The sequence below is a fragment of the Microtus pennsylvanicus genome, chromosome 2, assembly GCF_037038515.1.
Source record: "Microtus pennsylvanicus isolate mMicPen1 chromosome 2, mMicPen1.hap1, whole genome shotgun sequence".
NCBI lineage: Eukaryota > Metazoa > Chordata > Mammalia > Rodentia > Cricetidae > Microtus > Microtus pennsylvanicus.
Genome location: NC_134580.1, coordinates 107101213 through 107129114, shown reverse-complemented (window position 1 = coordinate 107129114; position 27902 = coordinate 107101213). Strand labels below are relative to the sequence as shown.

Sequence of the window (27902 nt, the reverse complement as noted above, 5' to 3'; positions counted from 1 at the left end):
ATGAACTCTTTCCTCTGGGATGACTTTGGGCCCAGGATACAGAACAGGGCCATGGAGCAGATCATCACACCCATGGCCATCCGGCTTTGTCAGCTGCTCATCTCAGTGGAGAGGAAAGAGGTACAGAGAGAAGCACTTGCCTCCTTGCAGAAGGTGGCAGAGGAATTGGCCAATGCAAGCGAGGCATTTGTGCATGCTGCCAGCAGGTAATATCTCCAGGGGACCTAAGGCCCTTGCCCTGACGGCCTGGCAGACAATGAAGCATATAAATAGAACCTGGTTCTAGTCTTCAATGCTTTGGGGGCTGGTGGATGTAGCTCAGTACCTAGCATACAAGAAGCTCTGCTTAAGGTGGATGTGGTGGCGTGCACCTGTAATCCCAGAACTCAGGAGGTGGAATGTGGAGGGCCAGAAGTTTAAAGTTTTCCTTGGCTACTGTCTTAGTCACTATTCTATAGCTGTGAAGAGATACCATGACCAAGATAACCCTTTTCTTAATTAATCTTTTTAAATTAACTTTTCTCATTTTACACACCAATCCCAATTTCCAATCCCTCCCTTCCTCCCGCTCTCTCACCTTCCCTGAACCCCACCCCTATCCACTCCTCAGAAGGGGTAAGTCCTCCCATGGGGAGTCAGCAAAGTCTGACACATCACTTTAAGGCAGGACCAAAGCTCTACCCCCTATATATAGGCTGAGTAAGGTATTGCTCCAAACAGAATGTGTTGACAGAGATTTCTGTTCTGTCAGGTCCTGCAGCCATTCAGTCCCAAAGAAACACACAGAGGTCTGCATTAATCATAAACTGGTTGGCCTAGTAGCTCAGGCTTCTTATTAACTCTTACATCCTACATTAACCCATAATTCTTGTCTTTGTCAGCCACGTGGCTTGGTACCTTTTATCAGAGAGGCATTCTCATCTTGCTTCCTCTGCTTCTGGGTCACGAATGCAGACTGTGACTTTCCTCTTCCCAGAATTCTCCTGTTCCTGTCACCCCACCTGTACTTCCTGCCTGGTTACTGGCCAATCAGTGTTTTATTAAAGCGATACAACTGACAAATCTTTACAGGGTACAAGATCATTGTCCCACAGCAAGAATGGAATCCAAAATGCCAGTTCAAGCACTAGGGATAAATCCTGGTCCCACTACCAGGGGCCCCACAGACTGCCCAAGCCACACAACCGTTACCCACATTCAGAGGGCATAGTTTGGTCCTAGCAGGTTCCCCCACTGTCAGTTTAGAGTCAGTGAGAGCCCACTAGCTCAAGTCAGCTGTTTCTGTGGGTTTCCCCATCATGGTCTTGACCCCTTTGCTCATATTATTGCTCCTCCCTCTCTTCAACTGGTCTTGGGAAGCTCAGGCCACTGCTTAGCTGTGGATGTCTGCATCTGCTTCCATCAGTTGCTGGATGAAGGTTCTATGATGACAATTAAGGTAGTCATCAATAGGGTCTTAGCTGGGGTCATCCTTGTGGATTCTTGTGAATTTCCTTGGTGTCATGTTTCCATAATGGCTCCCACAATCCATAACCAAGATAACTCTCATAAGAGAAATCATTTAATTGTGGGCATTCTTACAGTTTCAGAGGTTCGTCCATTATCATCATGACAGGGTATACAGCAGCATGCAGGCAGACATGGAGAAACAGCCGAGAGTTCTGCATCCTGATCCAGTTGGAGAGGGAGCCTGGGCTTGGAATGGGTTCTTTGAAACAAGTCCATTAACTCCTAATTCTTCCAAGCCTTTCAAATAGTACCACTCTCTAGTGACAGAGCTTTCAAATGCATGAGACTGTGGGGGCCATTAATGTGTATACAGTGTTCTGCCTGCAGGCCAGAAGAGGGCACCAGATTTCATTACAGATGGTTGTCAGCCACCATGTGGTTGGTGGGACTTGGACTCAGGACCTTTAGAAGGGCAGGCAGTGCTCTTAACAGCTGAGCCATCTCTCCAGCCTGTGAGGGGTCATTCTTATTCAAACCACCATAGCTACATAGTCGGTTTGAATCCAGACTGAGCTACATGAGACCCTGCTTCAAAAATAAAATAAAAAAATAAAATAAAATAAATGCTTTCTGAAAGAAGACGTGTGGAAAATAAATTAGTATAAGAATGGATATAGACTGTTTTAGTTTGCTTCTCTGTTGCTGTAACAAAACACTGGCCAACAGCAACTTGGAGGAGGAAAGGGTCCACTTGGCTTAACATCATCATCGAGGGAGAAACTCAAGGAAGGAACTTGGAGGCAGGAGCTACAGAAAAAGCCGCGGAGTGACACTGCTTGTTGGGATGCTCCTTTGACTGCTCAGCTACATTTCTGGACTAGCCCAGGCCCACCTGCCCACGAGCGGCACCGCCCACAGTAGGCTGGGCCCAACCGTGTCAATTATCAATAAAGAAAATGTCCCCATAGGCCTGTCTACAGGCCAATCTGATGAAGGCAATTCTTCAGCCCAGGTCCCTCTTCCCAGGTGTGCAAAGCTGATGACCAAGATTAGCCCTCATGGAGTTGGGGCAAGGCCTAAAGATCATGTGACTCTAGGAAGGTAAAAAGGGAAACTACAGCGAGAAATAATGCGAGATATTTGTTATAAATTATGTACAGGAGCTGAAGAGATGGCGGAGCACTTAAGAGTGCTTGCTGCTCAATCCTGAACCTAAGTTCAGGTCTCAGAACTCATGCAATAACATTCATACACATACCTAAAATAAATTATGTAGGAATTTAGTAACAGAGCAATTTTATACCAACTTAATACTTCTTTGTAGATTTTGAATTTCTGACAATGCATTTTTTAATCACAAAAGGTACAGTCAGTTTTGAGAGAGGCTAAATATTGTTTGTGTTCATTGCAGGATAAATGCCTTTGCTCCATTGTTTGTTCCTGGCAAGATAAATTATTTATACAGACAATTATCATCAGTGTTCATGACCGTGGGAAACGGTCCAGCCTTCTTTATCCTAGCAGAACTGTAGTAATAAACATTTGGACTTGAGTTTGGCTCCACCATCCCTGAGCAGTTCCCAGAGAAGGCCAAATGGAGGCCAGCAGCACACCCCACTAAGTGTTGTTGGGCTGGCAAGTTCCTGCCTTCCTTTGCTGGGCAGGCTCTCAGGGAGCCAGGACCTGCCTCATCAGCTGCTGTCCGTCAGCCAGCATATGCCAGCGAGAAGAGGCCGGCGCAGGGATGTTTCCTCTTGCTTAGAAACATATCTATGATGAACGTTTAGGAAATATGAATGAGAAAAAGAAAGAAAATAATACTGCCCACAAACCTGCAGCCTAGAGAGGCCACTCGGAGGATTCGAGTATATACTTACCTGATGGAGGAAGGTCATTGGTTAAATTAAAAGAAACTGCTTGGCTCTCCTTGGTTAGGAGATAGGTGGGAGGAGTAAACAGAACAGAACTCTGGGAGGAAGAGGAAGTGAGGTCAGACTCGACAGCTCTCCTCTCCGGAGCAGACACCTCAGCAGAGACGCCATGCTACCTGCTCCAGGGAAGACGCACGCTATGAAGCTCCAACCCAGGATGGACTTAGGCTAGAATCTTCCCGGTAAGACCGGTGCTACACAGATGATTAGAAATGGGCTAAATTAATATGTGAGAATTAGCCTAGAAGAGGCTAGATCGGAATGGGCCAAAGCAGTGTTTAAAAGAATACAGTTTCCGTGTAATTATTTCGGGTAAAGCTAGCCGTGCGGGCGGGGTGCTGGGGACGCAGCCCCGCCATCGCCCCTATTACTACACTTACCCCACATGCTTTCCTTCTCTTTCTAACTTTTCCCTCCCCATCACTCCACTTTCAGGTTTTGTTTTGTTTTTTTTTTTTGGTTTTTCGAGACAGGGTTTCTCTGTGGCTTTGGAACCTGTCCTGGAACTAGCTCTTGTAGACCAGGCTGGTCTCGAACTCACAGAGATCTGCCTGCCTCTGCCTCCCGAGTGCTGGGATTAAAGGCATGCGCCACCATCGCCCGGCCCACTTTCAGTTTTTTAAAACTCATATAAAACTATCTCTGTTAGGGCTGGAGAGATGACTCAGTAGTTAAAGGGGAGTTCTGCTCTTGCAGAGGACTGAGTTTGGTTTCCAGCACCCATGTCACATGGTTCACAATCACCCTTAACTCTAGTTCCAGTGAATCCAATACCTTAGTCTTTCATAGGAACCTGCACCCACTTACACATAAATACACACACACACATATGTATAATTTACATATTATTTAAAGACTTATTATGTATATAATAACGAGTGAAGAAAGTATGATACATATACATATATATACAAGGAAATATGATACACGTAGACAATAAAATTACATTTTATTCACCTATAAAGAAATTGTGACATTTTCATGACAATGGAAGGTACTAGCAATCATCATATGAAAAGAAATAAGACAAACTCAGAAAGATAAACACCATGTTTTCTTCACTTAGATCTAAAATTGTGTATGTGTTTGTGTGTGTGTGTGCTCGTGTGTGGGCATGCGTACACATGCCTGGAAGTTGTGGTACTAGAAAGGGAATCATGAGGGGGAGGAGGAGAAGAAAGAGGCAGTGGAATACATGTGACATGAAAACAGAATGGGGGAGCCTGTGGAGGAGAGAGGAGCACCAGGAAGGGCGGTGAGAGAGGGATGAGGTCATGACGTCAACGTGGGGGGCCTTGATGAAGCCCATTACCTTACACACTAGCTTAAGTTAATTTAAGAGGTTTTAAAAACCTGTGTGGGTGTTCCTATCCACATACATGGTATACATGTATGGACACACGCGTGTTTGTGCAGGTGCAAGGGCATAAAGCAGTCTAGACTGATAAGCCCCACTCATCCCGGGTCTGTGTGAACAGTACTCTGAGGTTGGATAGCACACAGTTTCATATGCATCCTGGTAGCTTCATACATGTTTCACTGTTTAAGGCCTTGCCAGGGGTGTAGTTGGGGTGAATCTGGGAGGAGTAATGAGCCAAACACATCACAGGCATGTATGAAGTTGTCAAAGAACTAATTAAATACTATTTTTTGAAAGAAGTTGCCAACATATGTCACATTGTGTTCAGCAGTACGCGAACCCAGTTCTCCCACACATTCCTCAGCCCCTGAAATAGTCAGAACTTTTTGTTTTTTTTTCGAGACAGGGTTTCTCTGTGCAGCCCTGGCTGTCCTGGAACTCACTCTGTAGACTAGGCTGGCCTTGAATTCACAGAGATCTGCCTGCCTCTATCTTCCTAGTACTGGGGATTAAAGGTGTGTGCCATTATTGTCCAGCTAATAATCACAATTTTTAATTTAGCTATTTTAGCAAATGTTTTTACTGTGATTTTAATTTTAATTCCCATGAAATAATGCCTTAAAATATTTTTATTCAAGCCTGGAGGTGGTGGTACATGCATTTAATCCCAGCACTTGGGAGGCAGAGGCAGGTGAATCTCTGTGAGGTCAAGGTCAGCCTGCTCTACAAAGTGAGTTCCAGGACAGCCAGGGCTCTGTTATGCACATAAACTGTCTCAAAAAGATAAAACAACAACAACAAACCCCCCCCAAAAAATAAAACAAAAAACAACAACAAGAGATTCAGAAGCACACATATAGGAGTGCACACCAATTCAAAGGACACAGAGAGAGCACTTAGCTATTTGTGTGCAAAAGTAAATATGGAACTGTATACGAAGATCAATTCAAAATCCATCAAATGTCTAACTATAGCCCTTAATCTTATAAATGATTCATAAAGAAACAGAGGGATCCGAGTCTTTGAGATCTTGGGTTAAGTACAGATTTCCAGATGTAAAACTGGAAGCTTGACTCATGAAAGGACCAAACAAGCTTCTCTTTGGAGGACTCTATTAAATAGGCAGAGAAGAGTAGCCAGAGACTGGAAATGCTTTTTAATGGAGGTGTGCTGACGGTTGTCTACAGCTCTGAAAGTGCATCAGAACTGACGGGAATCACAGAATCGTAGCTCCTTTCACGTTTAACATCATGGGTGATATAAAATAAATACACTTATACAAATGCACAGTTGCTGCTGCATGCAGTACGGTCCACTTTACAATGTATAATTATAATGTAAAATGTATAATTAGTTGTTTTATAGATGTATCCATAGATACAGACGTGGTTTTATTGTTTGTTACTATTATTTGTCTTTTCGACTACTGGATTGTTATAAACATTTTACGCTTCTTACACCTTTATGATCTCTACACATAATGCTATCACACAATCTTTGTGCTCAGGCAGTGTAAACAGAGATGCTTTTGATTCACCCAGGTACAATTGCCAGCACCCATTTTCTCATCAATAAGAAATAGGGGCTGGTGAGATGGCTCGAGGAAGCACTTTTTGTTAAGCATGACGTCATCGTTAGATTCCTGTTGCTGTGGTAAAAACAGACCTGGGAGGGGAGGGGTTATTTGTCTCGAGGATACAGCACTTCATCAGGGAGAGCCAAAGCAGGAGCAGAGGCAGGAACCGTGGGGGAAGGCTTCTTACGTGCTTGCTCTCCATACCTTGCCCAGCCTGCTTTCTTATACAAACCAGGACCACCCGCCCAGGAGTGGCACTGCCCGCCGTGAGCTGTGCCCTCCCACAACCAATATTAATCAAGACCAGGCCCCACAGGCTTGCGTACAGGCCCATCTGAGGGAGGCACTCTTACAATTCCGGTTCCCTCTTCCTAGTTGGTTTCAGCTTGTGTCAGTTGACATAAATCAGGCAGCACACCCAATGACCTGAGTTCAATCCCGGGGCCCCCGTGGAAGGAGACACAAGAGTCATGGCAGAGACACAGCATCATGTTGCTTTGACTAACAACAAGCCAGTCTTAGTGTTCTATGGCTGTGAAGAGACACCATGACCAAGGCAACTCTTATAAAGGGAAGCATTTAATTGGGGCCTGACTTAGAGTCCATTATTATTATGGCAGGGAGCACGGCAGCACCCAGGGAGCACGGCAGCACACAGGGAGCACGGCAGCACAGGGAGCACGGCAGCACAGGGAGCACGGCAGCACACAGAGAGCACGGCAGCACACAGGGAGCACGGCAGCACCCAGGGAGCACGGCAGCACCCAGGGAGCACGGCAGCACACAGGAAGCACGGCAGCACAGGGAGCACGGCAGCACACACAGGGAGCACGGCAACACCCAGGGAGCACGGCAGCACAGGGAGCACGGCAGCACAGGGAGCACGGCAGCACACAGGGAGCACGGCAGCACACAGGGAGCACGCCAGCACACAGGGAGCACGGCAGCACAGGGAGCACGGGAGCACAGGGAGCACGAGAGCACGGCAGCACACAGGGAGCACGGCAGCACACAGGGAGCATGACAGCACACAGGGAGCACGGCAGCACACAGGGAGCACGGCAGCACACAAGGAGCACGGCAGCACACAGAGAGCACGGCAGCACACAGGGAGCACGGCAGCACACAGGGAGCATGGTACTGGAGAAGCAGCGGAGAGTTTTGCATCCGGATCCTCAGGCAGCTGGCAGAGAAAGAGAAAACACGCTCAGCCTGGCATGGGCTTTAGAAACTTCAAAGCCCGCACTCCCAGTGACACTTTCTCCAACAAGGCCTCACCTACTCCAAGATGGCCACACCTCTTAATCTTTACCATGCCCTGGTGACTAAGCATTTCAATATATGAGCCTATGGCAATCAATCTCATTCAAACCACTGCAAAGCCTAAAAGAAGAAAACCAAAAAGATGGAAGCCTGGTGTGAAACATACACCTCGGGCTCTTGTCAACACGTGGCATTGAATATCAGTGGTCTGGCTCACATTTCTTAGTGGTGGTTTAGTCTTTGCCATATGCCCACGTAGCAATTAGAGCTACACTTCTTTTTATTGTAATAATTAATTAATTGATTGATTTTTTTCCCCCTTGAGACAGCATTTCTCTGTAGCTTTGGAACCTGTCCTGGAACTCATTCTACAGACCAGGCTGGCCTCAGACACCCAGAGATCCACCTGCCTCTGCCTCTGGAGTGCTGGGATCAAAGGCATGTGCCACCACCACCTGGCAAAATTGTTATTTTTCTATTGTGAAATGCTTGTCTCCTGTCTTGCCCAGGGTCAGTTAAACTGAAAACCACGCATTGTGCTTCCTTTTTTAAAGCAATGTCCATTTCACATGGCCACTTGGTAGCTCTGATTTCTGACGCCTAAGTACTTTAGTGTTCGTATTTCTGTGTATCGTATAACTGAATAATAGCAACTTGCAGATAGGTTCATCCCCAAAGGAAAGGGACTGGTGTATGACATAAAGTGTCAAAACTTGCATCCAAGCACTCTGCGGAAGCCACATTTGATCTTTGAGAAAAGTCTGGAATATGTTTTCTCCTTGACGATCACTAACTCTTGGGATGTTTAAAATGAAGAACGACCTCAAGTGTGGATGAGAATGTGTGAGAACTTGAACTCTCTCTTTGATGAGAAGAACACAGTATGTTGCAACTACTTTAGAAAGTATTCTCTAAAAGTTAAACATACAGCCGTTGTTATCTAAGAGAAACGGACTCCTGTGTCCGCACGAAGACCAAGGCATGCATAGCCACAGCAACCTTCTTTCTTTTTAGTTCTGTGTCCCCAGTACTGGGGATTGAACTCAGAACCTGGCACTCGAGGCAAATGCTGCATTACCCAGTTAGATCACCAGCCTTTTTATTGCAAGCTTCAAAACAAGTTTCCAATAAGTTGCCCAGGCTGGCCACAAACTCCCTATGTGGTCTGCGTTCACTGAGAGCTTGTGGTCCTCCTGCCTCTGCCTCCCAAATAGCTGGGCTTATAGATGTGCCCCACCGTGCCAAGCGTGGTAGCTTTATCTTATTTTAATAACTAAGATAGAGTGGCCTCAGGTTTCTTACCTGAAACTCTGGAGGACAGAAGATGATGGATCAGTTGTATACAGGCAGTTGAAAAGAAAAGTCTGAGACTCAGAATTCTCTACCCAGATTGCCTGTCATTAACCTGTTTAACCTTAACGCGTGAAGTTTGTTAAGGCTAAGATTGAGGTAACAACTCTAGTTCATAACTAAGACACCTGAAGAAAGGATGAAGAGAGGTTTTTTTGTTTTGTTTTTTAAACTCAACACGTGTCTTGGCTTGTAAGCACAGGCGTCAAGGTTCAGTTTAATGGCCATCTGGTGCTCTGTGCCTTCTGTGTATCCTCGTTTCCAGGGGACTCTTTGGGCTTAACGTGATAACATTCTAAGTGCAATGTGTCCACTCAGGCTAGCGGGAGACTCTGAGGATGAGAGGTTTAGGGAGGAAATGAAGCCAGTGGCGGAGTCTCTGATCCTCTCCGGGAGGAACATCCTGCTGGTAACCCAGAAGCTCCCGGTGCAGCCGGAGTGTCAGCGCCACTGGGAGGAGCTAGCGGCCACAGCTCAGCAGATCCTGGTGGACACTACCAAGGTGAGGCTCCCTCAGAGCTGGTCGGCAGCATGGTCATCGCTGGAGAGCACGCATACAGTTCTCACAGGAACTCCTGGCCGTCCCTTAATTTGAAACCTGCCCAAGTGCTTGCCAAGATCCTAGACAGAGTTCATTACCGATTTAATCAGGGCTAAAACTGAAGCTGTAACAGGAGCTGGTAAGAACTCCTCAGTTTCCAAACACACTCAGTTTTTCATCCTGACCCACATTCCTTTCTAAATACAACTTAAATTTATTTTGGAGAGTTTATGCATTTTTATTTTATGTCTGCGAGTGTTTGCCTGAATGTCTGTAAACCCATTGAGGAAGAGGCGGGCAGAGGAGGGCCTAGGAAATTCTAGTGTTGGAATTACAGTTGTGCGCCCCCTTGTGGATGCTAGGAATCAAAGCTAGGTCCTCTGGTAGAGCAGCCCGTACACTTAACTGCTGACCCATCTATCTCTCCGGCCCGTTTACAACTTTTACATTGGGATATTGCTCCTGGTTCAAATACAAATCTTCAAAATATTTTGTTGTTGTTCATTGAATAACATCTGTAGTGTGGTTTATTGGAGCGTATTGCAGTGGGGTAGGGGAGGATGAGAGGCAGAACCGGAGGGGTTTGGGCATCTGCTGGTGGTGAATGAAAGAGAGAGAAAGGCTTTTGGCTTGGGTACCAGCCCCAGGGATAGGGAGTGGATGGATGGAGCTGTCTGTGAGAGGCGAGTCAGGCTAGAAAAGCTGCCTCGGGGAAGCCCTCCAGCCCATCGTTCTCATTTGAATAATGATACGTCTTTGGACAGTCCAGGGTAAACCCCACGCCCCCTAACTATGGAGAGAAGGCAGCCAGTTCAGACCTCTGGTTTACAAAGAAATGCGTGCACACGCAAACCTCCAAGACTGGAGGGTGCATTCTCCAGTCCGGTCACCTAGACGGTGTCTGTGTTTGGTTATATTCAGGTTAAGTGGCAATGTAAGGTCTCCTAGGCTTAAGCTACATGGCCCCAAGAATGTTCAGTCATCTTCAAGTCTCTTTCCTGTGACCGCCCCAGCAGGTCTTGCTGCTTGAAGACGCAGCAATGGCGAGGAAGACGGTGCCAGCGGCTGGTTGGTGCTTGACCTGCCTGGAGGCTCTGGAGGCGGCGGAGGACTCCACCTCGCTGCGCGCCTCGCTGTCTGACCTGGTGACTGCGCTGCTGCGACTGGGAGGCCTGACCACGCGCTGGGCCCGGGACGAACGCCTGAGTCGAGTTCGCCACCGGCTAGGGTGCTGCATCCCAGCGCTGCTCGCAGCCGCCCGCGGCCACCTCCGGCACCCGCGCGAGCCGCAGCTGGTGGCTTCACGGCGCCGCATCTTTGCCCTGACCAGGCAGAGCCTCAGGGAGCTCCTGGCTGTACTGCAGCCCGGCATTGCAGGGCCTGGTGCGCGCTCTCAGAATGGCGCCCTGGCGCATCGTCTGCAGAAGCTGTGGCAGGTCCTGGAGGAGCCTGGGCCGAACCACCTGCGTGGTGAGCTGCTGGATGCGCCAATGGTCGCCGTGGTGTGGCACTGCCTGCACCTAGCCGCCTGCTCCACGCCAAGGGAGAGGATGCACCTAGTGTCCCATTGCCGCCAGCTGCTACAGCTCTGCCCTGGGCTGCACGGGTCTCCCCAGAACAGCCAAGGGACAGAATGCGAAGCTGTGCAGGCCGCGACTGAGGCGCTCTTTCGGGGAGTCCGCGCTGGATTACTGCACCAGATTCTGGACACGTTCACAGATACCCAAAGTCCTCTAGAGAGGCTGGTCCAGGCCGCCTTGGCGACTTCCACCATCAGGTACCAGTGCAATAGCGAAGCTTTGGCAGAGACTTTCCGACTTCTCCTTGATGCTTTTCACAACCAAGCCAAGCAAATGATCCGAGTGGCACACTTGGTTTGGGTCTGCTGCCCCCAACAGCAAACTGGCAGAGACGTGGAGGCTGCCGTGGCAGGTCTTTGGGGGCTTGTGGTCAAAGCTATGGAACTGTTTTCACAAAGTCCCCAAACGCAAGGCCTGGACTGGAGCCCTGACATCCTAGAGGCTCTGCTTGAGGCCTGGGCTAGGGAATCGGAACACCTCTTGGCATGCTTTGATGTCGTTCTCGATATTCCTGAATTCCTGAGTTTGTCCATCCAGGAAATGGCTAAACATTTGGACTTGTACACAAGGGCTCTGAGGAGCGGAGCACCCAGAGAATTTTCCAGACCTGTGGCGTTCTTACGCGGAAGAGCCACACACATAGTGCAGGTGATGAACAGGTATGTGGGTCAAGACCCAGATCCCATTTTTCGAAACGGGATGAGAGTCGTGGTTCAGCAGCTGGCGCAGTCTTCCTTGACGCTGGCTGCGGCCACTGAAGGCAGCACAGGTAGGGACAGCGCCCAGGACACGGGTGTCTTTTTAACCATGGCAAAACACCTCATCTATTCAGCTCAACAAGTCCACGAGGGGCTGGATGGGACCAACCACCCAGACATCCTCAGCCCGCTTCGATTCCAAGTCCAAAGGTTTGACCTTGCCAAGGGATGGCCTTATTTGACTCTCTCCAGTCGCCAGCTTCCTACAGCTCCCGCGCTGAAATACCAGCAGGTGCCTGGGTTAGGGGGAAATGACATAAACATCTCTTTCCTACCACTAGAACAACTTTCCTACACGGTGGTCCCTGACAGCTGCAAACAGGGGTGGGGCTCACCATTCCTTGCTGTCAGCAAAGTCATCACTACTGTGGAGAGCCAGGAGCACCGGGTAGTGACCTCACCACGCACCAATATGCCAGAGCCCAAGTCCACTGTGAATACAGCCCCAGAAATCCAGGCTGGGGAAGCACCCCTGGGACCAGAGAGGATGTCAAGACTATACAAATTCTCAAGAGTGGTGCCTTTGATTACTGACCTAGCCGGGGAGGAAGTCCGTAGCACAAACACTAGAAGTGACAGACTTCTGGAAGTGGCTCTTCAGCAATCCGGGAGGACCAGGGAAGCCAGGCAGGCTCTCCTAGCCAGGGCTGGTGACTGGTACCCTCTGTGTCGACAACTCTTTTGCGGTAGCCCAACCACTGAATTACCAGGGAGCACGGAAGTGTTTGTGGAACTTCAGCAGAATTTGGCCTCAATGGTTCAAGTAGCAGCCAAAAGTGGTCCTGTGAATTTGGACGAGAAGAGCCCTGGCCCAGTGGAGCACCCGGGAATGATTTTAGAGCTGCAAAGTAGATTGGAAAAAACAGAGGTCCATGCTAAACAGCTATTGGACCAAGTTCTGTCCTCTGATGGTCGCCAAGCCCCCAAGGCGAAGGATGAGAACGTTGACAATGAGTGCCTTCTATGGGCAGTGGCTGTGCAGGACCTGATGCAGTGTATGAGGAGGCTCAGCAGGAGACAGGGCCTGTTCCTACTGCCCCTGCAGGAAGCAGTGAAGAGCCAGCAAGGGTTGCAAGAAGGGTTAGAGCAGGCAGCGCATGTTTCCCAAAAGTTACAAGAGGCCGCTGAGCTGTCTCGTGTTCTGTGTGGTGATGAACAGGTAAAGGATGAGGTTTCCTTCCTGTGTCGAGAAGTTCATGTACTCACAGGTGCCTTGCTGGAGGTGGCACATGTCTTGGTCTCCTCCCCCAAGCCATGTCCCAGCCTCTCCACACGCTTTGAGTTTCTCTGCTTGGAACTCGGCCTTCGAGTCAAGGCCCTGACCAACCATCTGAGCAGCATTAACGCTGTCTATGAGCATATGTTCCAAGATGCTGTTGGCAAGGGCTCCCAGACAAGGATGCTGTCTATTATCCAAGCTGTGCAGGAAATCATAGCAGAAAGTCAAGAGTCTGGACCCTTCCAGGAAGACCTTCTTGTGTCTCTAGAGAACATTCTCATGCTCACTAAGGAGGTGGCCAAGAGGGTCCCTGAGCTCCAAGAACACCCGGAGGAGCAGGGATTGCATATGCTGGATTGGCTTAAGTGGGAATGGGCAGCCAAGGTCCACCATGCAGTGACACAGCTCCAGGCCTTGGAAGGTGGTCCCACTGAGGCCTGGAGACTCCTAGTCCAATGCCTGAAACCCGGGGAAGAGCCAGCAAATGCCCCAGAAGAGGTTCTGGTCCAGCTCCAGCTGCAATGTAAAGAATGGGCAGTAGAAACCTCTGCAGGGGGCAGTGTGGAGTTTCAGGATGCTGTTTCCAAAGGCATCACAGGAATCTCAATGAGGACCTGTGCTGATGAGCTAGCCACCACGGGAACCACCACAGCAGATGTGAGCATGGTAGGCTACTTGGCATCTTTCATCTACCTACACCTGGACCTGTTTTCTAGTAACCAAAGACCCTCACATATTCCAGAAACTCAATGCCCACAGAACATGTATAATTCGTACAGGGCAGGCAGTATGAGCAGCCTTTAAAAGCCTAGGCTTGGGGTTCAGCTACCCTAGCCCGCAGCTACCTCTGCCATGTCCTTACCAAAATCAGAGAGAAGTCTCAGCACCATTTAGACACCAGCATTCTAGTCCTCTAGAGGGCTGCTGAATGAGTCTCTGCAAAAATATTTCCCTTCCCTTAGCATCTAGTCTGTGTCCTAGGATGAGTGCCTTTCCATCAGCCTTTTGGAGTTTTTCCATGTTACTTTAACAAACTTTCCTATGGCTGCCAGTACTCAGGCTGCTTCATCCACTTTGACCTGTACAGATGTCGCCTCCCTGCTCCGAAGTGACAGGAACACAATTAGAATAATTGTAGTGGGGGGTGAAGGGGTTTATTAGAAAGATACTAGGTCTGTCAAATGCCTCCCCTACATATCTGCTTCTTTCTAGGGCAAGACAGGACACTTAGGCATTAAGGATCTTAAAGATTTATTTCTACTGACCATAACCAGAGTCAGTAGGCAACAGTACAGCTTAGCAGGACTCTAGTAGTTTCTATGCAGATACACTTCATCCAGTGTTTACCGCTCTAGAGGTGGGACCTGAGAGAGGAGAGCTCCTGCCATAGCCAGCCTTATTCAGAGCCTCAGGCAGTTTATACTCTGAGAGTTAAGAAAGGTCACGTGAGGAAAGTTCTCGTGAGTTTGGGCGATACACAATCACAAGGACAAGCCCCATGTGGTACAACCCATTTTTCCACAGAAGCAGATAAACAGCAATAGGCAATTGTCATGGATAATCTACAGTAAACTCATTCCTGTCTGCTACACCCGGGAGGAGCACGAAGCACATTCCAAAAACAACTCTGTGGTTTTGAGGAAGCTGAGGTCTCAAGACTCTTGTTTTCTTGGCGTTCTCTCACAAGCACTCAGAATCCCGCTGCATGACTCCATTCTTAAACTGTGACAATCTAGGATTTGATAGAGAAGTCGCCCCATCTATCCCCACCGTGACCTTATAAATCCAAATAGCCTTCAGACTCCTCTCCCCTTCCCTGGCTCTCTGTAGCCGTCAGCACACACTAAGGATGCCACCCACTTACCAACTTGACTCCGGTTTCTGTCAATGCGTCAGAAGTGTCACCCATAGCTGCAAGGCAGGGCGGCAGGGTAGGGAGATGGTGGGCAGCCAGCTTTCAGTCTCTGGGTCTGGAGTATCACACAATCCTCGGCCAACATTGAAAAGTTTGGAGTCCCATCTAGATTTGGATGCTGAAAGTCTCTGGTAGGTGTTAAAAAGGCCCTTTCCCAAGCTTCCTTACATATTAGTTCAGGTTTCTATTGTGATGGAGGAGGGTCATCTGTCTATGTGTTACTTTCATTGGTTGATAAAGAAACCGTCTTGGCCTTTGATAGGACAGAAAATTAGGTAGGTGGAGCAAACAGAACAGAATGCTGGGAGGAAGAAAGAGTGGGGCAGTCTCCATGACTCTCCTCTCCGAGACAGACGCAGGTTAAGAATCCTTCCCGGTAAGCCACCACCTCGTGGTGCTACACGGATTATTAGAAATGGGTTAAGCAAGATGTGAGAGTTAGCCAATAAGAGGCTGAAACTAATGGGCCAGACAGTGTTTAAAAGAATACAGTTTCCATGTAATTATTTCAGGTATAAAGCTAGGCATGCGGGAGCCGGGCGGGAATGCAACCCACGGCTCCTACTACACTATTGCTGTGATAAAACATCATGGTCAAGTCAGCTTGAAAAAGCAAGTGTTTAATTGACATAACGGTTTCAGAAGCTTAAGGTCGGTGATGGTGAACTGAAGATACGGTGGCAGGAGGCTTGGAGAGCTCATATCTCCATCCGCAAGTAGGAGGCAGAGTGCACCCTGGGAATGCTGGGAGGCTGTTGAAACCGCGAAAGGGACACACCTAGTGATACGCCTCCTCCAAGATGGCCACACCTCCTCACCCTTCCTCAAAAGTCCCACTAACTGGGACCAAATATTCAAACACATGAGCGTATGGGGGCATGCTCATTCACCCTGCCACACCACTTTTAGCTCCAGACCGCCACGTCCATTCTCCGTGGTCTTCAGTTGCTGCTGCTGAATTCCTGGTGAGTGAGTTCTTCATCACTTACTTCTTTTCAGCTACTCCTGCCTTCCCAGCTCCCAGCAGGCTGACAGGTGAGCCTCTCTAGAAAAGGCCTCTGCCCTCCACTCCCAGCACATAGGGACATCCTGATCTAAAGTCAGGCCATTGCTGAAGCAGACGACATCATTCATTTTCAGAAGGATGCTTTATATTGAAAAAGTCATACAGAAACCCCAGCAAAGACATGCGATTTATTAGTACTCACTAGCTGAGGATCCTAGCCCACTCCACAGGGCTACTACAGATCACCGCAGATGAGGTGACTTGTAAAGAAAAGAAACTGAATTGGCTCACAGTTCTGGAGTTTGCACCTGTCTGAGAAGAGACAACCAAGGATATCTTCAATGCTTAGTTATTGGGGTCACTTCCAGTGTAGGACAATTTGTCTTGATTCTGGGGTCAGAAAGAACACAGGAAAGATGCCACTAAAGATCTGATAGAAAAACCACATCTAAAAAAGTCAGGTCCAGCAGACTTTTCAGATGTTGGGGCTGCTGTTTCCTTAGGAGGAAGCCAAAATCAAGTTTTTAAGAAAAAAAAAAATAGTTATTCACTGTGAAGACCTTTGGAATAGGATGGGTTCAAGTTGAAACATCCAAGAATTCCTAAATCTCCTTTTTAGAAGATGAACATCTTTTATTTATTCTTTGACAGTTTTACACATGTGAACAATGTATCTTCCTCATCTCCATCCCCAACCATCACCTCCAATTTGACTCACAGGTCCCCTCTTCTACTCCCACTTAGTCTCCTCCCCACCCTCTTTTGGAATTGTCTCAGACCTATGGTCTCACTGTGTAGTCCTGGGTAGATTAGAACTCTATGTAGCCCAGATTAGCTTTGAACTCACAGAGATCTGCCTGTCTTGGCTCCCTGGTGCTGGGATTAAAGGTGTGCACCACTATGTCTGGGATCCCTATTTTTATTTATGTGTATGAGGGTTTTGTTTATCTGTATTTCTGTGTACCACATGCATGCAGGACCTAGGGCCAGAAGGGGGCATCAGATTCCCTGGAAGGAAATTACAGATGGTTCTGAACTAGCAAATGGGTGCTAAGATTTGAACCTGGGTCCCCTGGAAGAAAAGCCAATGCTCTTAACTGCTGAACCATCTCTCCAGCCCCTTCTCCTAACAAAACAAAAACCAGAGACTGGAGAGTTGGGCCAGTGGTTGAGACACTGGCTGCTCTTCCAGAGAACCTGGGTTCAATTCCCAGCACCCACGTGGCAGCTCACAACAGTCTGCAACTCTAGTTCCAGGAGATCTGACACTGTCATACAGAATATAGAAACAGGCAAAACACCAGTGTTTATTAAATAGATTTTAAAACAGGCAATCAAAAACCAAAACTGTAACCAAACAAACACACAAAACTGGATCCCATCAGTGCTGCCTGCTGAAATGCTAACTGTTCATGTTGGCTTGATTTTGTACAGGTAATCGTAGCTGTGGTGGCTCCATGAGCGCAGTGGCCGCGCTGTGTCCAGAAGACAGCCTTGACAGCTCCCCATCCTCCAGTTCTTATATTCTGCCCTTCCTCAGTGTTCCTAGGCCTCGGTGGGGTGTCAGTTCAGATGTCTCATATAGGGCTGAACACTCACCTGTCACTAATTCTCAGCATGTTGACTAGCTAATGAGTCTGTGATGGCAACTGCAGAGGGCGGCTTCTCTGGCTAAGGCTGAGAAAGCACTAATTCCTTCCTTCCTGGGCTGTCAGCAGCCTAACCCTAAGTTCTCCTCAGGAGGCTACATGCTTGTAAGCCTGAACACTCACAGGAAAGAAATACACTATGCCGCCTAGGTTGAGATTCAAGGATGCCGTGTTTCAGTCTCTGCAAATTCCAGGGAAACGGAGTACAGACTCACAGGGGATCATCATGTCTCTCCTTGCTGCTTCCCTACAGTACATTTGGAAGATTGCCCAGGGCTTTGAGAACTCGGAAAATCTACCTGATTCCCTTGTGCCTTCTTTAAAATGATTTAAAAAGCGATTGAGAGGATGGGGTGAGGGAGAGGGCTCACTTACCGCTCCTAGTGGTGTGAAAGAAAATGGTCCCCACAGGGAGTGGCACTATCAGGAGGTGTGGCTTTGTTGAAGTAGGTGTGGCCTTGGTGGGAGTGTGTCACTATGGAGGCAGGCTTTGAGGTCTCATACATGCTCAAGCCACGCCCAGTATCTCAGACCACATCCTGTTGCTTGCACAAGATGTAGAAATCTCAGCTCCCTCTCCAGCACCATGCCTGCCAGCGTACTGTAATATTCCCAGCCACCGTGCTCCCAACCATGATGACAAAGGACTGACCGAACCCCTGAAACTGTAAGCCATCACCTCAGTTAAACGTTTTCCTTTATAAGAGTTGCCGTGGTCATGGTGTCTCTTCACAGCAATAGAAACTCTAGCTAAGACGCCGCACAGCGTGAGGACTTAAACTTTATTCCCAGGTTAAAAACTTAGGTACACTAATGTGTTACACACTTGTAATCCCAGCACGGGGGGGGGGGGGATGGCAGAAGTGGGCAAATCCCTGGTCCAGTCCAATGGCAGAGTCTGTCTCAAAAAACAATGAAGACATCTCCTGAGGAACACTGGCCTCCACATGTGTACGAACACACACACACACACACACACACACACACACACACACACAGAAGCATCCTCACTACAGTTCAGTGGCCCGAATGTCAGGAACTGTGTTGTTCTAAACCCTCTGACCATCTTCTTTCAGCACCAGCGTGGCAACCCCTCTCTGCCTCCTGCTCAGATGGACCAGACTGTTGAAGAGAATGGCGGTGCAGACAGCGAGAACAGAATCACACAGATCACACACGAGATGGCCAAGGAGGTGCTCCTGATGGCTCAGAGCTTGAGGAAGAGAGGGCGAGTCCTGGTACTTGATCTTCAGCAGGTTATGGTAGTGGGTGATTGGGCGCCACGTGGGAAGTGGTGTCTTGGCATTCCTAGACAGGGCTGGAAGGAAGGGTCACACTGAAGATCCTGTCAGTACCCCGTCTCTGTAAAGTCCACCTCACTTCTCTCCTCCTCTCCTCTTTCTGGCTTGACTACTATGGTTTTCATCAATTATATCAGGAAAGATAATTTTGCCAAATCTTCAATGCAGTAAAATTAGTAAAAATCAAGGAGCCATTCATTCCCCAGAACAATGAGTCAAGAGTGTCATTTATGCCTTTTAAATTTTACTTTTTCTCTCTCTCTCTCTCTTTTTTTTTTTGGTTTTTCGAAACAAGGTTTCTCTGTAGTTTTGGAGCCTGTCCTGGAACTCACTCTGTAGACCAGGCTGGCCTCGAACTCACAGAGATCCACCTGCCTCTGCCTCCTGAGTGCTGGGATTAAAGATGTGCGCTACCACTGCCCAGGTTAAATTTTACTTTTAAGTGTCATTTCATTATTCCCCTATGTGTGCATGACTCACAGAGGGGCAGACGTGCCACGACATGCCTATGGAGGTCAGAGGACAACTTTGTGGCATCAATGCCTTCTGTTTTTGTGGGTTTCAAGCTCAGTGCACAAAGCGTTTGCAGCGAGTGCCCTTTCCCCAGAGCCACTTCAGGAGCCCGTTATTCACATCTTTTAAAGCTGACCTCTGGAACACTGTCTCAGTGCCTATGAGGCCTTTAACTCAGTGTCCCCAGTTCACCTCAGTCTTCCGAGTGCTGGGATTACAGGTCCACGTCTTAGCACACCTTGCTGCTTCCCCCTCCACGCCCCCACCCTGGCCGCCCCCGGATGACAGAGAGGACTGAGTTCCCTTGAATGCTAGCCCATTATGGCTGGCATCCCTGGAGGGGAAGGGCCTTTTCCCACTAGCTTCTAAAGGCTGACTTCCACCGTGAGCCTATTCCCACTCTCTGTAACCCTCTTGATTAAACTGAGGCAATGTTTGCTATCAACATGCCATAATGGGAAAAATAAATAAATAAATAAATAAATAAATAAATAAAAAGAAATGTGCTTACTTTGTGCATAGACCAAAAGGAAGACACAAAATGGCAGGTAAAAAACTTCCAGCGTGGGCCTACCAGGTACATATGGCTTCAAGGGACCTGACTTTCCTATCCTGGGGCAGGACAGAGGGTTCAGGAGAGAAGGGAAGGACACCCCCTGGCTATATTACTACAGGGACAAACCCAGAGCCTCCTTTACACCAAGACTCAGATCTTCCGTTGTTGGGTCCCTCCTCCCAGCTCCCCCAGCCAGTCAACTCTGGCTAAACCAGAGACACCCAAGGGCACCCAAACAGGTGTGGCTTTCCAGGATGTGTTTCCAAATCCAGTGTTCTGATTTAAATAGGATGCAGGTGTCTGCAGGGGTGTGTGGCTAAGAACCTAGGAACTTGCAAGCCCTGCATCCCTTGTGTTTACGGAGAGATGTACAATCCAAGGGCCATTTTAGGAGTGGGGTTTGCTTCTGGTAGGAAGTGGCTATGCAGAATTCACCCGAGTTCCCCAATCTCACATCCTGATCATAATGCCAATTTTTTTTTTAAATAACTGAAGTATTGTGCTCTTGAGTGAAACAAAAATAAGACAGAAAATATCTAATTAGGGCTGGGGTTATTTGGTGGATCTCATTTGGTAGGACACTTACCTAGCATGCACAAGGCCATGATTTAACCCCAAGCACCACATAAGCCAAGCGCAGTGGTACGTGCTGGTTATCCCAGCACCCTCAAGTCAGAAGTCCAAAGCCATCGTCAGCTATATCAGGAGTTCGAGGTCAGCCTGGGATATGTGAGCCTAGGAGTCTGGGTCCTGGTCTTCTGCTGCCCCCACACAGGAAGAAGATTGTTCCTCATTCAGTCAGGTTCTTTCTAACCCAAGAGAAAGCCCTTAAAATTGACTCAGGAGATGGTGGTTTAGGCTCAAACGCACTCATTTCCAGGGGCAGTAGTTGAGCTAAGAAAGCTGAGGGCAAGCGTTGTAATTTGTCCCTGATGTCTCGGGGAAAACCTATGAAGGCAGTGTTTACCTACCTCTCACATTTCCTTCTCTGATACAGACCAAAGATCAGCTCATTGCCTCAGCCAGAAAAATCTCAGCTTCCGGAAGAAACATCGCCAGACTCATTCACATCATTGCTAAGAACTGCATAGATCAGAGATGTTCCGGCGAGCTTCTGTGTATGGTGGAGCAGATTCAAACCATGAGCAGCCAGCTCAGCATCATCTCCAGGTAGGAAGCAGCTTGCGAGAGAATGGCTAAGTTTTGTGAGGCCCAGTGGGGACGGAGGGTGAATTATTTGTATATGTTTAATGACTTACCCTCCTAGAGTTTACACTGGTCCCTCCCCCATGCCGAACACAGGCCCTGACTCTATGGCTGAGTTCACAACACTTCAGGGGTAGTTAGTCTTTGACACAAGTGACTGACACCCTTTCTTTGTAACCACTGTACATTGAAGTTAAGAGCACTGACTGCTCTTCCAGATGTCCTGAGTTCAATTCCCAGCAACCGCAGGGTGGCTCACAGCCATCTGTAATGAGATTTGGTGCCCTCTTCTGGCCTGCAGGCATACATGCAGACAGAACACTGTATACATAATAAATACATCTTAAAAAAAAACAAAAAAACAAAAAACTTCCCTGTGTCAACCACAGGAAGCGCTAGGGGGAAACAGGCAAAGCATTCACTGGGTTCTCACGGGAAGGAATGGGCAAGGCCAAATGAGCAGGCTAAGCATGTGTAGGACTGATTATTTTGGATTTGGAAGCTGTGTTTGCAGGTAAGTCATTTGCTCTTTCTGGGAACTGGTGAGCCCTGGAAGAGGCAGTTCCTCCAACATCAGCCTGCATACAGCTCTGTGCAGGGTTTATTCTTGTTCATGTTTTGATGACAGCTGGCGTCTGTTCCGTTGCCTCTACTCAGTCATTTCCATGAACGACACACTCTTCTTTGTCATTATAGATGCTATATGACTCACATTTTCTTGGATTAAAGCAAAATTTTCACTTAAAAATGCTAAATTAAGCTCTTAGAGTGGTCTTCCCCGGGACTATGGAGACAACACCTGCATGAGGAGGACTTGAGTTTGATTCCCATCTAAAAACTGTGTGTGGTGGTGTGTAGGTCTAACCCCAGGGCTGAGGAGGTGAAGACAGGGGGTTCTCCAGGGCTTACTGCTATAGCCAAACCTGTTAGCTCCAGGCTCAGCGAGAGACGCTGTCTCAACAACAACAAAAATGGAGGGGGGGGGACGACAATTGAGGAAAACATTTTCATTGTTCTCTGTCATGCGTGTACACACACACACACACACACACACACACATCCTTTGCCTGAATATTCCTACCAAAGTGTCTCAACTTTCTGTATGGGGCTTCTTGACAATACTGGTATTTATTGGCAATCACCTCCTAACCTGGGTTAAAGACTTCTTTCTTTCCCAACACCCCCAGCGTAAAGGCCTCCCTGGCAAGAAGCAAGTCCTCTGAAGAGCTCCTGCTAGACAACGCACAGCGACTCCTCCAGGCAGTCTCCAAGGCTGTGAGGGCTGCAGAAGCAGCCTGTCTTCGGGTGAGTGCCACAGGGACCTAGCAAATGCCAGCAGTCACCAGGACGCCTTCTCTTAGCTATTCCACGCTGTTCCTTCGAAACCAGTGACTTCACTTCCTGTCGGTTTATTTGCATGTTTTCTGCTAGCCTGGCCTTAATTTCAACCCTTCTTTAGCCATGCTCAGCCTGCAGATGAGCCTACCTTAGCGTTCCACATACCTTTGCTATGTGTTCTTCTGTTTTAGGTTTCCCTTTGTTTCTTTAGTTAGTCCAATGAAGTTTTTGTTTTTGAGATAAGAGCATGGATAGCCCGCGCTGGCTTCAAACCCACTGTGTAGCCCAGCCTGACCTTTAAACTCAGGGTCTTTTTACCTCAGCCTCCTGAGTGCTGAGGTTGGCGGTGTTTACTACCAGGCCTAGATCTCTTTTTTTTTCTTTTGTAGGATTTATTATTTACCTGTGCATTTTTGCTCACATTTCAGTTAAAGTTGTGAAGATTTTTTTTTTTTTTTTTGGTTTTTCGAGACAGGGTTTCTCTGTAGCTTTGGAGCCTGTCCTGGAACTAGCTCTGTAGACCAGGCTGGCCTCGAACTCACAGAGATCCACCTGCCTCTGCCTCCCGAGTGCTGGGATTAAAGGCGTGCGCCACCACCGCCCAGCTAGTTGTGAAGATATTAATTGCAGGGATATTCACTTTCTTCTCTGATAACAGGCTCAGATCTGACTCTAGCTGATTTAGGGGCTTTGACTTTTGTTGTTTCTTGACAATGGATGGGGAGTGCTTTGTTTGCATGTCTTATAACTTTCCATTGGAAACTTGACATTACATGTAGATTTTTTTTTTTTTTTGGTTTTTCGAGACAGGGTTTCTCTGTGGTTTTGGAGCCTGTCCTGGAACTAGCTCTTGTAGACCAGGCTGGTCTCGAACTCACAGAGATCCTCCTGCCTCTGCCTCCCAAGTGCTGGGATTAAAGGCGTGCGCCACCACCGCCCGGCATTACATGTAGATTTTAAACGCTAATTTTTACACATATATTCATGTCCTCCAGGCATTGACCTGACTTGGGTTTTATTGTTGCAATCACTGAGGATTTCAGGCTTACCTTGTGTTTGGTTTACTGTCCTTTCCTCAATAACCGAAGACTTCCATTCAATAAAAAAGGACATATCAACAGTGGTTCACGCCTATGTGACAGGAGTTGCTCCCTTCACCAAAGCCTGCATCTCAGAGAGGGGTTCTTAGTCCCCTATCCCAACCCGAGCCTTTCTCAGGAGCATCAGGCAAGGTCTTAGACAGAAAATTCTGAGGACACATGGACCTTGCTTGTGGATGGGCGCTATACTCACACTAATCCAATTTGGACATTAGCAATTTGTTCATTTTATTTTTCAGTTCTGGAGGTCAAAGGCAGTGCCCTGAAGAGACTAGGCAGATGCTCTCCTACTGAGTTGCATTCATAGCCCTTAGAACTTTCCCCCAAGCCTTACATTCAATTACATGGCTGCCCTGTCTCCCCACAGGCTGAGTCTTGTGCAAACCAGTCCTATTCCCATCTCTCCTCAGAGATGTCTGTTTTTCAATACACCTAAGGCTGGAGAACCTCAAACTCAGTTCTCAAATAGATTCAAGAAAGCACAGTTTTGTGTAGTGACTGACTGTCTCATTGGGGGAAAAGCAACGCTTTCCTGGCTTCCTGCATCTTAAGCAACAGCTTTAGATGGATGCTATTGGTATGCCTAAGAGGGCACCTCCCCCAGTGTGATGTAAGACACTGGAGGTGGATGCAGGAGGATCGGAAGTTCAAAATTATCTTTAGGTACACAGCAAACTGGAGGTCAGCCTGAGCAACATGAGACCCCCATCTCAAAGCAAAACAAAACCCAAATCAAAAATAGATTAAGTAAATAAATAAGAGATTGCATAGGGCCTCTGTGTGAGGCCTACCTCTGCCCTCATCACTTCTTCCCAGGCCTGGTCGCTTCTCCTTGAGACCTGAACTTAAATCCTACCTCCTCTGAAGGGATGAAACACCTCAACTGTATGGAGGCCTTTTGACTCCTGATAGAGTTATGCCCCTAGGAACCCACCACAAATTGAAAATATGGTTAAGTCATAAATGCATTTCAGGCCGGACATTGTGACATACACCTATAATCCCAGCAGTTAGGAGGCTGAGGTAAGAAGATTGGAAGTTGGAGTCTAGACTGGGATTCATAGTGATGAAACCTTGTCTCAAAAAGGGAAAAGAAGGGGCAAAAAAAGCTAACAAACAAAAACATAGAAGACACATTAATAGTCTAACCAAATTCTTAAAAATTACTTAGTTCTTATTTTATGTATATAAATGTTTTGCCTGCATGTGTGTCTGAGTATCATATGTATGCAGTGTCCTCAGAGGCGGTTTTAGAGGCGGGGGGTGTCAGATCCTCCTGGAACTGGAGCTACAGATGACTGTGAGCCAGCATGTGGCTGCTGGGAATCAAACCCAGGTCTTCTAGAAGACCAGACAGTGTCCTTAACTGCTGAGCCTGGTCTCCAATCCCTAATAGTAATAGCTTAAGACATAATCATATTTCAAAGCTGTAAATTGGTAATCATAAGTCAGGGATCATCTGTAATGCAGACTAAGTCTTATCCAGTTTCTTGTTTCAGTTCTTTGTGTGCAAGACACAAGCAGAGAAAAATTTTGGATGGGGAGGGAAAAAGATATTTTAATATGTGTGGGTATTCTGGCCTGCATATATGTCTGTGTACACACGTGTGCTTGGTGCCCGAGAAGCCGGAAGAGAACACTGGGTCCCTTGGAAGAGGAGTTAGAGGTGATTGTGAGCTATCATATGGGTGCTGGGAATAAGACCCGGGTGCTCAGGAAGAGCAGCCAGTGTTCTTAACTGCTGAGAGGGAATGTAAGAGAGCTGGCGGTGATCTCAGAACATTTATTTCACTGGGATAAATCTAAAGCCCTTTGCTCTACGTTTCATCTCCTTCCAGGGTGGGTGGTCTCTTGCCCCCTTCACAATGATACTTGATGCTGTATAATGAGAGCTGTGACTCTAGAAGGAACCCCATAAGAGCAAGCTCCACCAGGGTCCCCAGTATTGAGCTTGACTTCTTCCACTCCTGCAGGGCTTGAGATGGCCTTCCTCAGATCCAGAGGAGCTGGAGGTGGCTGCCTTCTGCACACAGTGGAAGAGGAAGCTACTACAACACCGACTTCAAGAAGCCTCCGACAAAGACTGTGATGGGCTGGGCTTACGAAAAACAAGCACGAGGAACCTCCCAGCATTGGTGGCCCTGGTTCAAGACGCATTATAAAAGCTGAGGCATATTCTCCAAGTCAGCCTGTGTTGACCAGTACTGTGGTAACTTAGCACGCCTGTTGGGCGGAATCTGAGACATAGGTAAATGTGGCCAGGGCTTGTGCTTTACAGAGCTTCCCTGACAGCATTCCTGGTTAAGAACATGGGGCACTGATGGAAACTTAACAGGGAATGCTCCGGTCTGTATGTGATACAAACAGCGGGATTTAAAAAGAGCAGCACAGATAGAAAACGAATGTGAACGTACTTGGGAGACTCATGCCTTTTTGTTTCTTGTTTGTCCCATCTATTCTTTCACTCTGTTCTGCTCATTCTGTTTTTTAAACCACTTTATTAATTCACATATCATAGTATTCATACATCTAAATTATATTTTCAGTGGTTTTTAATGCTCACAGATTTATCAACAGTTTAGATAATCCCTTTAGTAGTCTTTTCTTTTGCCCAGCCTAGTAGCTGTTAATTACTTTCTGTATTTATTTTAATTAATGTTTTAAGTTTCATTTTACATTCCATCCCCCACCCACTCCTCCTCAGGGGTAAGGGCTCCCATGGGAAGTCAACAAAGTCTGCCTGGTGCTGGGTGTGGATCTCTGCATCTGGTTCCATCAGTTGCTGGACAAAAGCTCTATGATGACAGTTGGGGTATTCACCAGTCTGATTACAGGGGAAGGCCAGTTCAGGACCCCTCTCCACTATTGCTAGAAGTCTTAGCTGGGGTTGTCCTGTATGTTCCTGGGAGTCTCCCTAGCACCAGGTTTCTCCCTAACCCATATGTCTCTCTATATCAAGATCTCTCTTTCATTGCTCTCCAACTTCATCCCTCTCTCTCCTCAACTTTTTTTTTTTAAAGATTTTCCTAGACTGGACACTTTCTATAAATAGGATAATATAAGTGGTTCTTTGTGACTGGCTTACATTGCTTAGCATAGATTTTGAAAGTCCATTTATATTGGTACTTCATTTCTTCCTGCCATTTCCATTGTATGGGCATACCACACCTTACTTACCTGCTCACCAATGGCTGGACATTTGGGTTCTTTCCAATTTTAACTCTTCTGAGTAAAACTCGCATTGAGATTACTGGAATGGTGTTGTGGATAATACTTCTGCATTACTCTCTTTTTCTGTCAAATATATAATTATGTCACATCTCTCAGTTTCTATACAGTTCATCTGTGCACTGGTCCCCTCCCATTATTACGGCTAGTGATTCATTAATTTTATTAAACTTCTCAAACAACCATATTTTGGTCCTGTAGATTTTCTTGTATTTTTGTTTTTATTTCCTACACTCATAGCTGGTTAAGGCAGAAGAATAAAACTTGTTCCCTCATTGCAAGCGGAGAAGTCCTGTGGGGTGGCTTGATGTGTGGGCAAAGTGAGTGAAGGGCCGAGGCTAGGCAGGAGGAGGAAAGTCCTCAACCATCACACCCACCCGTAGATCCTACATCCCGGAAATGATCACCTGCTGCGATAGTGGCACCGATGTTCTGGGAGTGACCAACTATTTCCTAGTCAGGATTTGAGGGCTGTTCCACGGGATGGAATATGTGCCTGGCATTGCAAACCTGGTCAAAACTTTTATGTCTATGTGGGTCACAGGTCCTATAGTGAGCATACTACTGATGTTTTGCCAACTTGTAGCTAAGTTGCCTTGTGTTTGCACGCATAGACTAGTGCAGTTCTTAGCCGTGGTTAGAGAGGCCTATTTCAGTAATGGGCAATGGTCAAAGCAGGGACTCATAAATAGCTAAAGTATTGGAAATGAGTGTTGGTCCTAAGGGGAACATCCATGTCACCTTCTCTGAGGCCCAAGGAACATCAAACAAGATAGGATAGGACTATGGGAACCAAGCATGGGGAAAATATGGCCGGGCATTGAACACGTGTTCTGAATATGACACAGCAATTACACCAATTCAGCAAGCCAGCTGACCAGTGAACTCCAGGGATTCTCCTGCCTCGTTCTCCTTGGTGCTAGGATTATAGGTGTGTGCCATCGTGCCTTGTTTTTCATATGGGTGCTGTAGACCTGAACTCAAGTTCCCATTGCCTGTACAGCAAGTATTGGGCCAACTCTCTGGTCCCTCCATCATTCTTGAGCAAAGGAATTTGCATCTT

At 47.4% G+C, this 27902-nt stretch overlaps 1 protein-coding gene across 1 annotated transcript; it reads left to right on the top strand.

Moving 5' to 3' along the window:
• Positions 1–26983, top strand: LOC142845056 (uncharacterized). Its single transcript, XM_075963819.1, has 7 exons — positions 1–206; positions 9248–9431; positions 10487–13693; positions 18674–18835; positions 20965–21137; positions 22361–22478; positions 25585–26983. Exons 1-7 carry the CDS (start codon positions 1–3, stop codon positions 25771–25773), a joined length of 4239 nt encoding a protein of 1412 aa, XP_075819934.1. The 3' UTR covers positions 25774–26983.
• The last annotated feature ends 919 nt before the right edge of the window (positions 26984–27902 follow it).